This window comes from Lepisma saccharinum, chromosome 12 (assembly GCF_977018435.1).
Source record: "Lepisma saccharinum chromosome 12, izLepSacc3.1, whole genome shotgun sequence".
NCBI classification, from domain to species: domain Eukaryota; kingdom Metazoa; phylum Arthropoda; class Insecta; order Zygentoma; family Lepismatidae; genus Lepisma; species Lepisma saccharinum.
In genome coordinates, this window is record NC_139240.1 from 40,412,317 (window position 1) to 40,428,208 (window position 15,892).

A 15,892-nucleotide genomic window follows, 5' to 3' on the forward strand; every position below is an offset into this window, starting at 1 on the left:
TTCTCAAAGCCAAAACCTATTCCAGTCACCTGGTTACAATCAGCTTCTTCGCAGAACATTTGCAGTTTTTTTGGATTGATAGAATACCAGTTACTGGTATTTGAAATACCAATAGTGCTATTTTCCCAATGTCTATTGACGAATTGTATTTAATATTTGCAGGTGCTTGCATGTACAGCATCCAGGCTCATGATGGAAGCGTCATAGCCCTCACCTACTCTGCCAGTTACGTAATCAGTCTTGGGATGGATGAGAAGCTGTGTGTATGGGAGAGGTTCCAAGGTCACCTGCTGAATACAATACAAGTGGTATGCTCTTCATGTATTTTTAACTGATATCTATAATATTTTTGGTAATTGGAAACCATTTGTAGAGATAAGTACAATGATTTAAGTTGGTGCTGTGACGATAACACTTTGAACCAATATCCATACCGAAGCCGATAGTCTTAGCCATTCCCACTGATAGATGCCAGGTAAAGATGGTAAAGTTTACCGTGCATATAGCACCATGTCATGAAGGCCCATTTGGTGGAAGGGGGTAGTAGGGCCTCACACTTTCTCGATCTTGACCATTAGGATGTAATGTGATCAGCACCATGCTCTAGCCATCTTTATTCCCCCAGGGTTGCCCCCAGGTATCCATTGATTTGAGGCTGAGCTGCTTTAACCAGGGACAATGCCAGAAAAATTCCGACCTTAAATCACACACCCTGGGAATAGAGCGTCTCCTGCGTGGTAGTCAAGATGCCCTGCCAACTAGACCACCGCGGCTCTCACTGATAGATACCAATGCTTCAAGATTGTCACAATTAAAAGTTGTTCAAAATATTGATTAATTTTGTGAGAGACTTGGTGGATACAGAGCACACTTAGACTAAATCGTTATTTTTTCCTCGTAACTTAAACAGACATCTGGGTATGTTGATTATTCACATAGTTTCAGAAGTATGAGACTGTCATTTATTAAAAATTCATGCTTTCATATTAAAAGCAGTTTTATGGGCTATTTTTATTTTTACTTTTACTTTTACTTTTGATAAACTCACAAGCCCTATTACAGGTATGCAGAGGCAAGGTGTCCGGTCATCGGGAGATGCTGCGAATAACAAAGCAAAATAATAAAAATATTGCTTTTTAAATATTTTAGAGAAGTAAAAAATAAGTCAGAATATTCACATATTTGAGTGAAATTTGTCAAGTGATACGATGAGAAACAGCTAGAAATATGCAAGAGATTCGCTAAGTTTAGCACATCGAAAGGAGAGCCCAGTCCTCCCCCCCCCCCCCTTTTCCTGTCGTGTCCAACCTTCCCGCTACGTTTCCTGTTGACTGCAATGGTGTCAGGCAGGCCAGGTCATCGCAGCAGGTCTGCGAATCCAAGGTCCTTCAACCGCTTTTCCCCCGCTCTTGAAGGTCTGGTGATACGAGACCTTTTTTTTTCAGCCCCCTTGTGTACAAACACAGCAGGGTTTTTGTAACGTCATCAAAGTGAAACTTCTCAGAATGTCCAGCACTGTAAAGCATGCAACGTTTTTTTTTTTTTTAAGAGAAAAACATATTGAAGAGCATCGGAACGCAACTTACACAGAATACACGAAAGTAATGGTGCATAGAAAAAAACATATAAGTAAGCAAGAGCACAAATTTCCCCACGTTTAGTGCTAGAAAGAACCGGGGAAAAAAAAGCAGTTCTGGATCCATTATATTTACTTCATAATATTTCTCCTTTTAATTTTTTTGGATCCTGCGGTTCAAATATCAATTTCGGAAAAAAATATTCTTGCTTTACAAAACATGAAGTGCTTCCTGTTGTTTTGTGTTTACTATGCTTACAAATGACAAGACTGATCAAGATTTTTGTTCTCGAGGTGATAGACATAACAGTTGGGCTGAAAAGTTCATAGGCTGACTCATAGATGGCGTTACTAGAATTAAATCCATGTGATTTTTACTTAGTACTAACCTTCAAAAGATACGTGTATAAATTTCACAGCTGCCGGATAATTAGTTCGTGAGATATAGCATTGTGAGTGAAGCAGCTTTTGTTATTGTGAAAAAATGGATAAAAAATAATTTCGTGTGTTAATAAAGCATTGCTTTTTGGCGAAAAAAAAATACTGTTGAAGCCAAGGCTTGGCTTGATAAACATTATTCGGACTCTGAACCAGAAAAATCAACCGTTGAGAAGTGGTTTGATAAATTTAAACGAGGCGAAATGAGCATCGAAGACGATGCACGCAGTGGACGCCCCAAAGAGACTGTTACCGACGAAAACATCAAAAAAGTCCACAAAATAATTTTAAATTATCGTAAAGTGAAGTTGATCGAGATTAGCTGAGACTTTAAAAATATCAAAGGAACGTGTTGGACATATTGTGCATGAATATTTGAACATGCGAAAGCTGTGTGCAAAATGGGTGCCGCGCGTGCTCACAATCGATCAAAAGCAACAACGTTTTGATGATTCGGAGCAATGTTTAGTGATATTCAACCGTAATAAACACGAATTTTTCCGTCAATATATTACAATGGATGAAACATGGCTCCATAACTACACTCCAGAGTCCAATCGACAGTCAGCCGAGTGGACTGCACGTGATGAACCGAATCCAAAGCGTGGAAAGACGCAACAGTCGGCTGGCAAGGTTATGGCATCAGTATTCTGGGATGCGCATGGTATTATATTCATCGATTACCTCAAAAAGGGCCAGACCATCAACAGCGATTATTACATAGCGTTGTTGGAGCGTTTAAAGGATGAAATCACGAAAAAACGGCCCCATTTGAAGAAGAAAAAAGTGCTGTTTCATCAAGACAATGCACCGTGTCACAAATCAATGAAAACGATGGCAAAATTATATGAATTAGACTACGAATTGCTTCCCCATCCACCATATTTTCCAGATCTGGCCCCCCAGTGACTTTTTTCTGTTTGCAGACCTTAAAAGAATGCTCGCTGGAAAGAAATTTAGCACTGATGAAGAGGTAATCGCCGAAACTGAGGCCTATTTTGAGGCTATGAAAATGGCATCGAAAAATTGTATGACTGCTATAATCGTTGTATCGCCCTCAAAGACAACTATATTGAATAATAAAATCGAATTTTGTCAAAAAAATACTTTTTACTATGTTAGCCTACGAACTTTTCAGCCCAACTGTTACTTACTCAGACATAATCTTTTCCCTAACTATCTTACTTTCACACCAAATGTATCAGGATTCCACAAAATTTAAAACCTTAAATTTTATTACCCGGATTTCGGAGGCAATCCGAATTTCAGAGAGAGAGGTTTAACAATTTTTCCATTCCTTCGGGTAAAATTTATTAAGCAAGTTATGTCTTCCTTATTTTACGATCATATACTCCGTAGAAAAAAATTGATTTGGCCATCTCTACTTCACACGTCATGTAGGAACACTGTTATCATCATTATCGATGTAGGAATTCCCTCCCCCCTCACCCTGGTTGGAAGATTGACCCTGATGTTAGGCAAGTCTTGTGATGACTACGTAAAAATGTCATGCTTCGTCACTGCTATTATGATATATTGTGTGTCATATGTAGGGTTGTCAGACATCCTGTTTTTACAGATATGCTGGATTCTACAGTTTTTATTGCCTATACAATGGTGTTGTGACATAAATAGTACTGGTGTGCTTCAAAAACTGCATCACAATGACATAAATACTAGTAGCACTAGTGTATGCCAGGATTTTTTTATTTTTTTCGGAAGGGGCTGAAATTGTAAAGGTATGTTTTACATTAGGGGAACAATATTCACTATAAAATATTTTGTAATGACCTTTTTTAACCCTTTTTTAAAAACTTGTTCAAAGGCAAAAATTGTAATTGAGGTTCATTGTAAAGGGGGGGGGAGGTGCATTTAAAATTTTGGTTTTTCCAGTTCTTTATTACTTTCATTTGAAAATTTTAATTTTTTCAATTTTGGGAAAGGCTGTAGCCCCATCAGCTCCCCTTTCTTAGGTCAGCGACTATTAGTAAATAAGTTAAGCTACACAATATTGTGTCATAGTTGGCAACGTGACATTTATTGTTAACATCATCATCATGTATAACTAGTTATATACAGTTAACATACTTAAAACACTAAACAGCTGATTATGAATCTCCAGGAAGCTGCTACGAGGGTAATTCGGAAAGTAACTGCCGTTGTCATGTTGCACTAGTAGTAGTGGGCAGAACACAACCTTTGTTACATCATGCAATCTGTGATTCAGTAAGCTTCCAGCTATGCTAGTGAGAGCATCGTAGTGCCGCGTGTGTGCTGGTTATAACGTCACAAAATGTGTGCTGCCATTGAAAATCCCACCAAATGCGAGGTACGCGGAGTGATAAGATGTCAGTGGCAGACATTCATCGTGAATTGTATGCTGTATACGGCCCAAACATTATGGGTGAAGGTGTTGAGCATCAGTGGATCAGATATTTCAAAGCAGGAAGAACAAACATTCATGATGAACCTAGGAGTGGTAGGCCTTCTGTAGTGAGTGCATGACAACGCTCGCCCTCACACTGCTTGGCGAACACAATACCTTTTGCACCTATTCAAATGGGATGTTAACATATTGTAGATTTGTGCTAAATCTAGTTTTGTTATATTAGACATAAGAAACTCAATATTTACTGTTATTCTGTGAGACATTGTGCACACAGGTTTCATAAATAAAGTACCAGGGTGGCACCCTGGCACAACTGGTCCCATTAAAGTTTATATTATATATTATTTTAATGTTATATGTAGTATAATTAGACTAGATAAATATGTATCACTGTTATGTGTCTATTTGCAAGTAGGTTTTTCCTGTCCAGTGTCTCTTGTACGGACTATTTCATTTCTGTAAAACAGTTGAATAAACTGGAGAATATTTAGGGCGGAGGGGTATGTGTAATTAGTAATTGGCGCAAATATGAACTATATTTTCTTTATGTAATATTACTGAATTGTAACTTACACAAATGTAGCAAAATGTAACCCATTCTGCATATATTTTTCCAGAGCCACACATACTGCCTGAGCATGGCAATGGTCACACACAATCTACTGATCACAAGCAAACAGGTAAGAAAATATGCCTTTTTCTATCTGATATTGATATCACAAGGATATCACTGGGAATTGCACATGAATTATTGGCTCCGGGAATTCTGCAGGAATTTTACTCCGTAGACGTGAAAAATTGAAACTTTTATTAATGCAAATCCTATTAAATCTGTACGTATTTATAATTGCTCTGGGGTATGTTTTTCACAGTTCAGCTTCTGTGTTGATCGAGGAAGTAAAACAAAGGTGCAGTGGAAAGCAAAGCAGTCTGTATACTTAGTTAACGTTCCTCGCATAACAATATCTCTGCTCTGACAGACATAGCGAGTCATGTGATGGCACCAGATCTAATCTTTTTCAAGAATTTAAGCCACGATTTTCTTTGACAGAAATTTTACTGTGTTTAGCATCAGTTAATTGTCTGTATGGATACGTTGGAATCACAATGACCCATTATGTTGTACATGTATTTTTGTGTATGGGGGGAGAGGTGGTAATAAGTAATGTTGAAATAGAGGAAATTCTTATTTGTATCCTTGAATTTTTGGAAAACTTGCCTTGAAAACTGGGAATTACATTTTAATTTTATCAGGGTTTTAGAATAGCCACCCTGTTGAACCAATCTGATGTCCTTAACCGATATACAATACAAGTTAGGTTTTTAACTAAAAGATGTTCTTAGTCATTTATGCATTCATCACACAATTTTTTTACATGATTTAGATGCTGTAGACTGGGATGCATAAATATTACCAAACAAATTGTCCACTGCCTTTTTTTTTTTTTGTTCATTTTTTTGTTTAATGCAATGTGAGATGCAAGGATTGGGGAAAAAATGCCAAACAAACTGCCGATGACGTTTGCACCAGCATACATAAATATTCACTTCTTAAAAATACGTAAAAATACAAGAGAAAAATTAATGAAAATAGTCATGGACAATTTGATAAGCAATACTTTTGCATCCCACTGTACAAAGAGATTATATCACAGAGACAATATGTTCTGTTTCTAAGGTTTATGTTAATGGGTTTAAAATATTAAGTTCTTCAAATGTTACAGTCTTTCATGTTGGCTGGAATACCCACATTAACAGACGAATTCAATATATTTTGCTTTCAAAAATAAGCTGTGTGTTTAGAAATTCCCTCCTTGCCCCAGGGTTGTTAAAAGTCCAGGAACCCATAAATTCTCGTGAGTTCTGTTGGGTTCCGCTGCAGGACTGGAACTTTTTTTTCTCGCACAATTTAATTTGGGAAAATTTGCATTTTGTTTCATTGAAAAAAAGTTCCTGCACCATATTTAAATTGATCCGTAAAAGAAGGTCCCTGGACCAAATTGAAATACTTTACAGATAAGGTTCTTTACGGTCCAGAACCCATTTAAACTTGCTGATTTTCTTTCCTGGACAGGAATTAAATTTATTTTAAATTCCTGAACCTTTAACAACCCTGACATTTACCCCCAGAGTTGCCAACAGGTGCCCATTGATTTGAGGCTGGGTGAATTCCAGAGCAGCTTTATACAAGGACAAATTTGGATGATGCACCACAGGAATTGATCCTCAGAGCCAAGGTCTCTGAATTGGAACAGATACATGTACCAAAAATGTTGTAAATATATATTTAGTTATTTCAATCAAATGATATACAGTCAACTCTCGATTCTACGACCCCAGGTATAACGATCCCCTCGAAGTAACGACCCTTTTCCAGGGAACCGTGAAAAATTTAGAAAAAAGTTGAAAAATATCGAAAAAAAAAGTTGAAAAATTGAAGGAAATTGGCCGAAAAATGCGTTTTTTTCCCAATCATTCCCTTCACGATCGCGCTACCGCTCACAATTGGATCTGAACTAAAAATAGACACCACCACACCATGCTTGAGTGATATCCAATAGCACTTGACCTCTGCCCCCCCCCCCCTCCCTAAAGCGCACCAATGTTACCCCACACCCGACAGCCGCTACCCAAGGCGCCAGGCTTGTTTTGCCACGCTTTCTCTTGGATACGCGAGAAGAGAAGATCGAATGTGCTTGGCTGTTATTTTAAATCGACCTTGACTTGTTTCCTTGTCCTAAGAGCTGCTGAAAACTCGCAGGTGAGGGGGGGGGGGAGCAGCCCGAAATGACTGCTGGACTTGCAGTCTTTGCCAATGTGTATGGCAGGTCAAGTTCTTTCATCGATAAATACACCACCTTGAGAGATAAGATCGCAGGAATGTTCCAAAATACAGATGCGTGGCACCTGGAAGTCTGGCCCATCTGTCCAGCTCTGACCTAGATTTCAGTAGGTTCCTGTGAGTGAGCAACTCTCGACCTTGTAGCCGACAACTTCCAGTAACCGCTTTCATTCAAAACATGTTCTTTGTTCCCTGCAACACTTCATAAAAAAGCGAAACTGTTAGAGATAATCAAAGCCACATAGGCGAACTAAAGATCGTCAACCCGCTTAATGCGTTGTCATCCAGGTTTCCACAAAAGTTTACTGCGATCTTACGTGCATCATAACTCCCGTTTCCCACTTCATACGTTTTCCTAATTGTGTCGTAATATCTGCCAAAAAAGTGTTCCGTTGGCTGACTGACTTCTCCCCCTTTTTCCTGTCAGCAAAGGGGGGAGGGGCGAATTTCTTGCTCGTGTGCGCACACGGCTGATTACAGGCGAGGGTGGAAGTGGACCCACCCCTCTTCCTTTAACGTCTAATATGGGGCAACCAGTTCTGGATATATTCTTGAAAACGAACAAAAACAGAATAAAAAAAATAACCCTCCCCCCCTTTTCCCAGCTTATTCTCTGCTACTGGTGTGCACGGCAATGTTGATAATTGCAGAATTCAGGTCTTTTTTTATGCTGTTGTCTGCATAGGAAATATTACCCGTATGATTTATTGTCTGTTGCATGGTAAAACGTAAAGCAAGGGACATTTCTTTCTTCTTTACACTACTGTTAAAAGTTCTATCTTCGACAGTTGCGTTATATTTAAAATGCTGGGATTTTTCTCTTCCGCCACCTGTTGCTCGAACTTCCAGCCGGTCTCCTTTGTTTTTACGATGCAGCTGGCGCCAGTGTTTTGTCTAGCTTCTGCAATTCTTCTTCTTCTTTTTCTGACCCTATCAACTGGTAGTCGATTTTAGTCATCTTCCTGAGTTTTTTTTTTTTTTAAAGTATTTAGTTCGCTATTCACTTATATTTCACAAGAATGAAAAAAAAAAACATCTATTGATATTTATTTATACTGTTTGTTAGATCGTCAAATTACATCTTCTTGCATATCCATAAAGAAGCCATATGGTGGGAGGAGTAGGGTCCGTGAGCAGGGCAGTAAGAGATGTAGGGAATGGAATTCTATTTCGACGTAAACCACTATATAATTTATCTCGTTCTCTGTCGAAATTGGGACATTGTAAAAAGAGATGTGTAGCATCTTGATTATCTTCTCCACATGCGCAGGCTTGTTTTGTTGTAATATGTAGTCGTGATAAATGATCATTAGTGCGAACATGACCTGTACGTAGACGTATTATAAAAGTAATAACTGATCTTGGAAAATTATATGGGTAGTACCAAGGTTTGTTTTGTGAATGTTCTGCAAACCATTTATATGTGTTGCCCGTGGATTGAAATTGTTCTATACACCACTGTTTCCATTTATCTTGAAGTTTATATTTAACTCTTGGAAGAAGGTCCGTGTATGGAAGTCTCGCAAGTGAGGTAGATTCCGATGATCGAGCGGCTTTGGCATATGTGTCCACACGTTCATTTCCCGTGTTTACTTGGTGAGCCTTTACGTAACTAAACTGGACGTTGATATTTCTTCCATTAGCATACTGAGTTTGTTGGATTATAAGTATGATGAATAAAGGATGTTTACAAATCTGAGGAACTCAGCGCCATTAATACGCTTAAAGCATCTGTTATGATGAGAATTTTTGTATAATTATTATGGATAGCGTATGTGAGAGCTTTATATATTGCATAACTTTCTGCAGTGAAAATAGAAGTGTCAGGTGGTAAACGGAATTGTTTGTTTATATTTTGATCTGGAATGAAATAAGCACAACCCACACCTAGGCGGTCTTTGGATCCATCAGTATATATGATTAGGTGTGTTGGCCATTTCTCTTTATACATGATATGTCTTCCTAAATCCCTGAAATGGATATTGCATTGGGTATATAAGGGTATGTCTAATTGATAAATTAAAGGATGTTGGAAGGTAAAAGACTTTGCACGTGATTCCAGGTCTATGTATTGGCAATATACAAAATAAAAGAATGTGTGTTTAGGATCTATGGCTTTATTTTCTGTCCATTGTTTTTGTAGCTTCTGCAAAGCTCTTGCTTGCCGATAACAGCAATGACTCATCCAGCGCGAAGGAAAAAATTATTGTTTTGAATCTTGCAAAGCTGTTTTCATTTGACGATAACGAAATTCGATCTCCAGAAAGGAAAACAAGAGTTAAAACAACTTCATGTTCTGCGCCTTCTGATAAGCAAAACTGTAAATTTAATTCACATCCGCTTTTCTTCAGAACCATTCATGTGAAGAAAAAAAAGTGGTCAATGTAGGAATGGTCGCTGAGATCGATTAAAAAGACATTATTCAAGGGGAAAACTTTTGGAGGAGTAGGTGTTTGACATTGGGAATACTCCTATATCCAACATTAAATCATCGATTAAGGTGAGAGTAAATAACGATCTACCATTTTGATATGTAAAAGTGCGCAGTTTCATAAAGCTTGTTCATTTTATGCTGATGGGTTAATCGGGACTAAATATACAGTTTAAAGTGAAATTCAATTCCAAACCTAAATGACTTTCGACTGGGACGCTGTTTAATGACGTGTCCTAGAATACGCATTGGGTGAAGACAAATCGCAAGTTCCTTTTTCACACTGGATTACAATGCAAGTCAAGGAAGGAGTTTGGACTGCTCCCTTGAATGGGGAAGGGGGGAGGGTGAATGAAGTTGGTTGAAGCAAAGAAAATGTTGTTTTTTTTTTTATTTTTGCGATGTATTTTACACAGCCGAGCCAGAACGAAAATTACAGCCCTGCCCTTTTTTTTTGTCTGGTGCCTATAAAGGTTGTGTTGTTTCTCCCGAGAGATCTAATCTTACCAGTTAATCTTGTAACAGACAATGCTCCACTAGACACGTATAAAATCCAACATTCATTCTGCCCGATTATCTCCCAACTTTTGCTGGCGCCAGTGTAACTGGTGTCAAGATTCTTCGAGTTTCGCTTGCAATAAGCGAGAGATTGTTTTCCTTTCCATTGGTCTCGGTGCAAGCGGCTTTCTCATGAACTATAATTGTAAGAATTTCCAGGAAAAGCAACGACTGTGGACAATTGAAAGAAAGTAACATTATTTTTTGTGAAAACTTTTTCATGTTCTATTTTCCTTCTCACAACACTCGTCCTGTGCATAACAGGTTGTATAACTACCAGGATAAATTGTGTTACCATCTCCTATGCATCTTTGTGTCCGTTTGAGCTCCGTTTAAGCAGAAAATTGGGGCAAATTCCAATAACGACCCCTTCGAAATAACGACCCTTTTCCCGGGAACTGTGAAAGGTCCTTGAATCGAGAGTTGACTGTACTTACAATTGTTAAAAAAATGACAATTTTTATTAAGTAAGCAGCTTCCCTAGCTAAATATAATGCATTTGGCTTGCATGACATTAATTGTAATGTAAAATTCAAATACAAAGTGTGCTTTACTTGTTGTTACCAAAGGGAACAATTACCAGACTTTCAGTATTGCATGAAGTAATTAGAGAATATTTCACATGGATACATTGTCTATTGTCAAGATTTAAATTAAACAGAGTACACAATGTACTGAATACAGATGAATGAAAAACCTTTGGAATTAAACACAATGAGGGAAAATGTAGTAAAAGCATTTTTTGAACTTACCTCGTTTTGCAAAGGTTACATTGATTTTAGCATATAAAGATATGCATTTACATATAAAACTCTTCCCTGGTTATATGTAATAACATTGCTCAAAACCTAAGAGAATTCATGTAACCATTATCATGCAAGAACTTTCTATTGTACATTGACAGTCTGAGGAACTTACTGGAAAGCATGCTGAAATTCCAAAAACTTAAAAATCCTAGCATCAGGTATCGCCTCTTTAATTTTAAAGGATATCTACCAGTCAAGACAAAAGTAAAGAAATCAACAAGTAGGTCAAGAAGTTAATAAAAAGTCAAGAAATTATATTTGTGGTCAAGAATTTTTGCTCTCACAATGACTGATTGATTTATTTGACTTTTCTGCCCCTTTGCCTAATTGCTAAGATGATGATGAATGATGGTTAGGTAAGATGGATGAATGTATTTACAATTATATAAAGGGACAACAACATGAGTACCACATAAGATTATACTGGCTGAGAGATGCCAGAACTTCGCTAGTCTGCCAAATACAAGTCGTACAGTCAGGATGCATCAATAGATAAAGCTTAAGCAAGTCAAATTCTCTTGTTAAATTCAGCTTTAGTTTTCATCTTTACTGGCCTTTTGGTAGGGGTTTTTCATTATATAAATATTTTTCTTAATAACTAATTTCCAACTTTACCTAAGTAGGAGTCCAATAAATAAAGATTAAGAAAAACTAAAAAGGTCAAGAATTTTGTATTTGTTATTTTGGTAGACACCCTGTTAAGTACTGTCGCCTCTTAATGTTTACCATTATCTGCTTGTCTGGTTTAATTATTTTGGTTTTCTCACTGTCCATATTCCTTTTATGCATTAGAATTTTAATAAATTATTTTACTTCCAGGGCTCTCTGGTTGTCTGGGACGTAAGAACAGGGGATCCCGTCCGTATGGTGAAGTTAGGTTGCCATGATGGAAGTGTATTTGTGAAGCAGATTCTAGTTGTTAGAGACAGTATAGTTTGTGATTACAGTAATCAGTTGAGAATAGTACGATTTCCGTTGGTTGCAGAGAAAATGTACTAATTCGTAGGTTAAGTTTTCGTAGGAAATAATGTAAAAGAATTGTTTCTCTTAAAAATCAGGACAAATCTGTGCCTTTATGGAGTTGCGTGTGTGTGAATATATGTGTGTGTGAGAGAGAGTAGCACGTAGAACAATTGTGGAACAGTACTTGAGATGATGGCTTACATTATTTTAAAGCTTAAGATGTTTTTACTGGGTATATTATTTTTAATTGTAAAATTTACTTGCAATACATGACAGATCAACGTAGCAGGCCAACTTTCTTACTTATGGTTTTTTAATGTGCTTTATTGTTGTTATCGTGTTGTAATTTTCACCTAGTGATTCTAGACTAGCTTGCCAAAGCCTGTGAGTAAAAGTATGTACAAATATTATTATTGTGGAGTGTATGTATTTTTTTATAAATACAAGTTGTTTCACTGAAGTTCAGTTCTTGTGTGTGTAAATAGATAGTTATACTGATTTCAGATGGGTTCAGAACCAAGATTTTGGTTTTTGGAAATAAAATTAAATGTTTAGAATTCTATTTTCTTGTTATGTATGTTTCTTAACCCATTAATACTGATGGTCAAAAAGCCTGCAAAGTTTTTGACTATTTCATCATAAATGCATTTGTTCAATCAATTGGCCATGCCAGTTGCAAACTGACACAAATATACATTTTTTACAAATACATATGGGGGTTTACTTGAACTTCATACATTAATGCCATGGTGCCTTGCATAATGAACGCAATCAATTCCAGGACAATGTTAGTTCCTGAGCCTGATCCAAAAGCACAAAGAATCAAAAAAATGTAGGGAATATAGAAAACACCACCAATGTTGGAAATGGTATGAATTTATTCGTATATAAGTTACGGAAAATATTTTACAGTCACGGACACTTCTGGGTTGTAATGATTCCACTGAAAGATAATGGGAGTGTTACAACCCAAAACTGTCCATGACTGTACAATATAGTTATACAAATATGTACATTACATTATGTATGTGCAGACAGTCGCTCTCATTCATTGTTATTCAAATTCAATAAATGGATCCACAGCTCTCAAAATTTATAGTTTTCTTTCAATGTAAGCTTTATGAGTAAAATTTGGACCTAACTTTTAAAGCATTTTTTTAAAGGAATGTGTAAAAGTTAGTAACAAAATAGAATAACTATGAATTTCAGTACACTAGCTGTACAAAATATAAAAAAAAGTAATTAACAACACTTGTGTTGGATATTCACTCATACGGTGGATCGAGTAGCAAAATCTCTACATTTATATAATAATAATAATAATAAAAACAAAACAAAAATACATTTTGATTAAAATTGTTTTATTTTCAATAACTTGTAATAGTTATTATTGTAAAATGACAATTATAACCCTGGTAATAATTATTATTATCATTATTATTTATACTAATCAAGTTTTATCAGTGTCCTGCTCCCTCTACAAATAGTATTTCTGGCATTGCCTGTGCTGATAAGGGCTGACCCCTCCCCCTCGAAATAAAATCCTGGCTAATGGCCTGCAGCAAAATGTCATTAATTACTGTGTAAAACACAAGTTGCAGTGGAGAAACGAGCGATCCATTTTCCACTACAATGACACAGCAATAGTGCCAGCAATCAATGGCTCAGTACGTTAACAGCATAGACCATTGCCAGGATATAGGTTCTCACCAGCAAGAAATTATTGTTACAAGAACAATAGACATACACATTCTGGAATTACAATTTATTTTCGTCATATTTGTTCACAATTTTCAAATTACAATGTGTTTAGAACAGTCAAATTTACATGTCAGTTCCTCAATATATTTCTGTTTCGCTTTTCTGTTGCTTTCGCTAATCATGACAATGAGGATGAATGTTTTATTTAGTAATTATCTTATCTAGAGTCGCTTTCTGCCATTTTTGGCTAATTGTGAGAATGAGGAGGAATAATGATGATGAGCAGTGTGGGGAATGGAGGACCTCCAGGCATCTTTCCGTTCTTATTTTGAGTCCACTTTATGCACAAATAAGCTAATTGAGACTGGTTCCGAACCACTATGTGACAACTCAATATTTATTCTCAAGGAAAATATGAGAATGTAAATAAGCCTACCAAATTATATTTGTGTATGGTTGTAATCATTAATTTTGATATCATCCTAATTGCAATACTCGTATATCAAATTTGAATTGATGTGCCGCTTACATAAATATGTTACTCTCAAACACTATAGTAAAAATAAGTAACTGAAGTAACACTGCTATCAAAATTACCGAATGACTGGAATCATGATAATAAATAACAATCTATTTTCCAGTAAGTACATCTGTAGTACTAGGAGCTACTTTGGAATATCCATATGGTTGTTATAACTTTTTTTTTATTATGCAAAAGTAGCGAAGTAGTGGGTAGCGAACAGGAGTAGCTTAGTGAGCTACTTTTTGGTAAACGTAGCTGTAGCGAAGCTACTTTTAAAATGTAGCGTTCTGATCAGTGTCCCTGCACACCTGATCATGTAATATAATAATGCATGCCTACTGAGGGGTTGGTCATGTGTGACTAGATTCGCATGTGGTGCATAATTCAGGACATGTTCTGCCCCATGTGCATGTCCGTTATGTGGGGTGCTTGTTATGTAATGCACCACTGTATTTAGAAATACAAATATATTTACCAAAATGACTTTTTCATGACTTTCTTGGTCTTTTTCCTTTTTCTTAACATTTATTTAATCGTCCCCTACTTGGGTATAGTTGGAAATTAAGAAAATAGATATTTTTATTCAATGAAAAACCCTTACCACAGGGCCAGTTAAGATGAAAACTGAAGATGTACTCTAAGAAGAGATTTAGACTTGCTTTAATTATTAATGCATGTACACTTCGCAACATGTTATTTGACCGCCCTGAAAAATTTCAAAGTCCGGAACTCGTAAATTTGGCAGCATAGCGCTTCAGAGCCAACTAAGAGTAGCCAACTTTGAAACATTTCTTCTTCCTGAATGAAAACGCTCGTGATTTTTTTTCATTCTTTCACATTCCATAAATTAAAGATACCCTAAAGCAGTAATAAAATATATGAGTAGACAAAAAAAATGTTAAGTAGAAATACGAATGTTGAAAATATTTCAAGATTCTTAGTTCTGAATTTGAAAATAGTAAAATGTATGTGCATTGTGAAACACTGAACAGGTTCTCATCCACCTGGAAGGAATTGCGGTCACATTTGAATGCAAGAAGGCAAATTTATGATGCTTTTATGCGAAATGTTTAGTAAAGATACCTTGCACAACACCAAACGATTCTGCAAAGTGTGTCTTTTCCTTGGTTCTTAGCGAAAAATGGTTCGAAACTCCGGCACAATGTTGCTTCAACTGATATTAACGTGTTTCACTGACCTTTCTGTTAGCAATCTCCTGGAGTAGTTGGTTAGATGACAGCACTTTCGTTTTTTTACTGTTTTCGTCAAGATCGAAACATCGTAGGTTCAAATCCCACTCTTTCCTTATTATTTTTTCCTTTATATTTACCGATTACGAAGTGTTCTAATAACGTAATATAATATTATATGATATTACTGTAAATATTTATGCGATGCATGCTCAGTGGCAGCGATTGGGTTTCAAAACTGATGGGGTAAGGTGGGGAGAGGGGGGAGGGCAAGGACAGTTTCTTTCCCTTGGTAGATAAAGTTTAGCATAGTGCTGGGTCATCTGCCCCTCCACTCTCCATAATCGTCGCCTCTGTGCATGCCTCAAGTAATGCTTCTTCTAATGTTTTTAATCTTTCAGTGATTGTTAGGATTTTAGGGAATACTATTTCTTTCATTCAGCTGTTATAAGTTAACACATATTAAGAACTTACA

At 36.6% G+C, this 15,892-nt stretch overlaps 1 protein-coding gene across 2 annotated transcripts in view; it reads left to right on the top strand.

Moving 5' to 3' along the window:
• SCAP (SREBP cleavage activating protein) overlaps nt 1-13,089 on the top strand; it is a 118,590-nt gene extending 105,501 nt beyond the window's left edge. For both annotated transcript variants that reach the window (XM_083132178.1, XM_083132179.1), the window contains exons 15-17: nt 163-308; nt 5,021-5,083; nt 11,860-13,089. In XM_083132178.1, the coding sequence (XP_082988304.1) occupies nt 163-308; nt 5,021-5,083; nt 11,860-12,039 (389 nt within the window). In that variant the 3' untranslated portion in view covers nt 12,040-13,089. The remainder of the gene's footprint in view (nt 1-162; nt 309-5,020; nt 5,084-11,859) is intronic.
• Nucleotides 13,090-15,892: the final 2,803 nt, after the last annotated feature.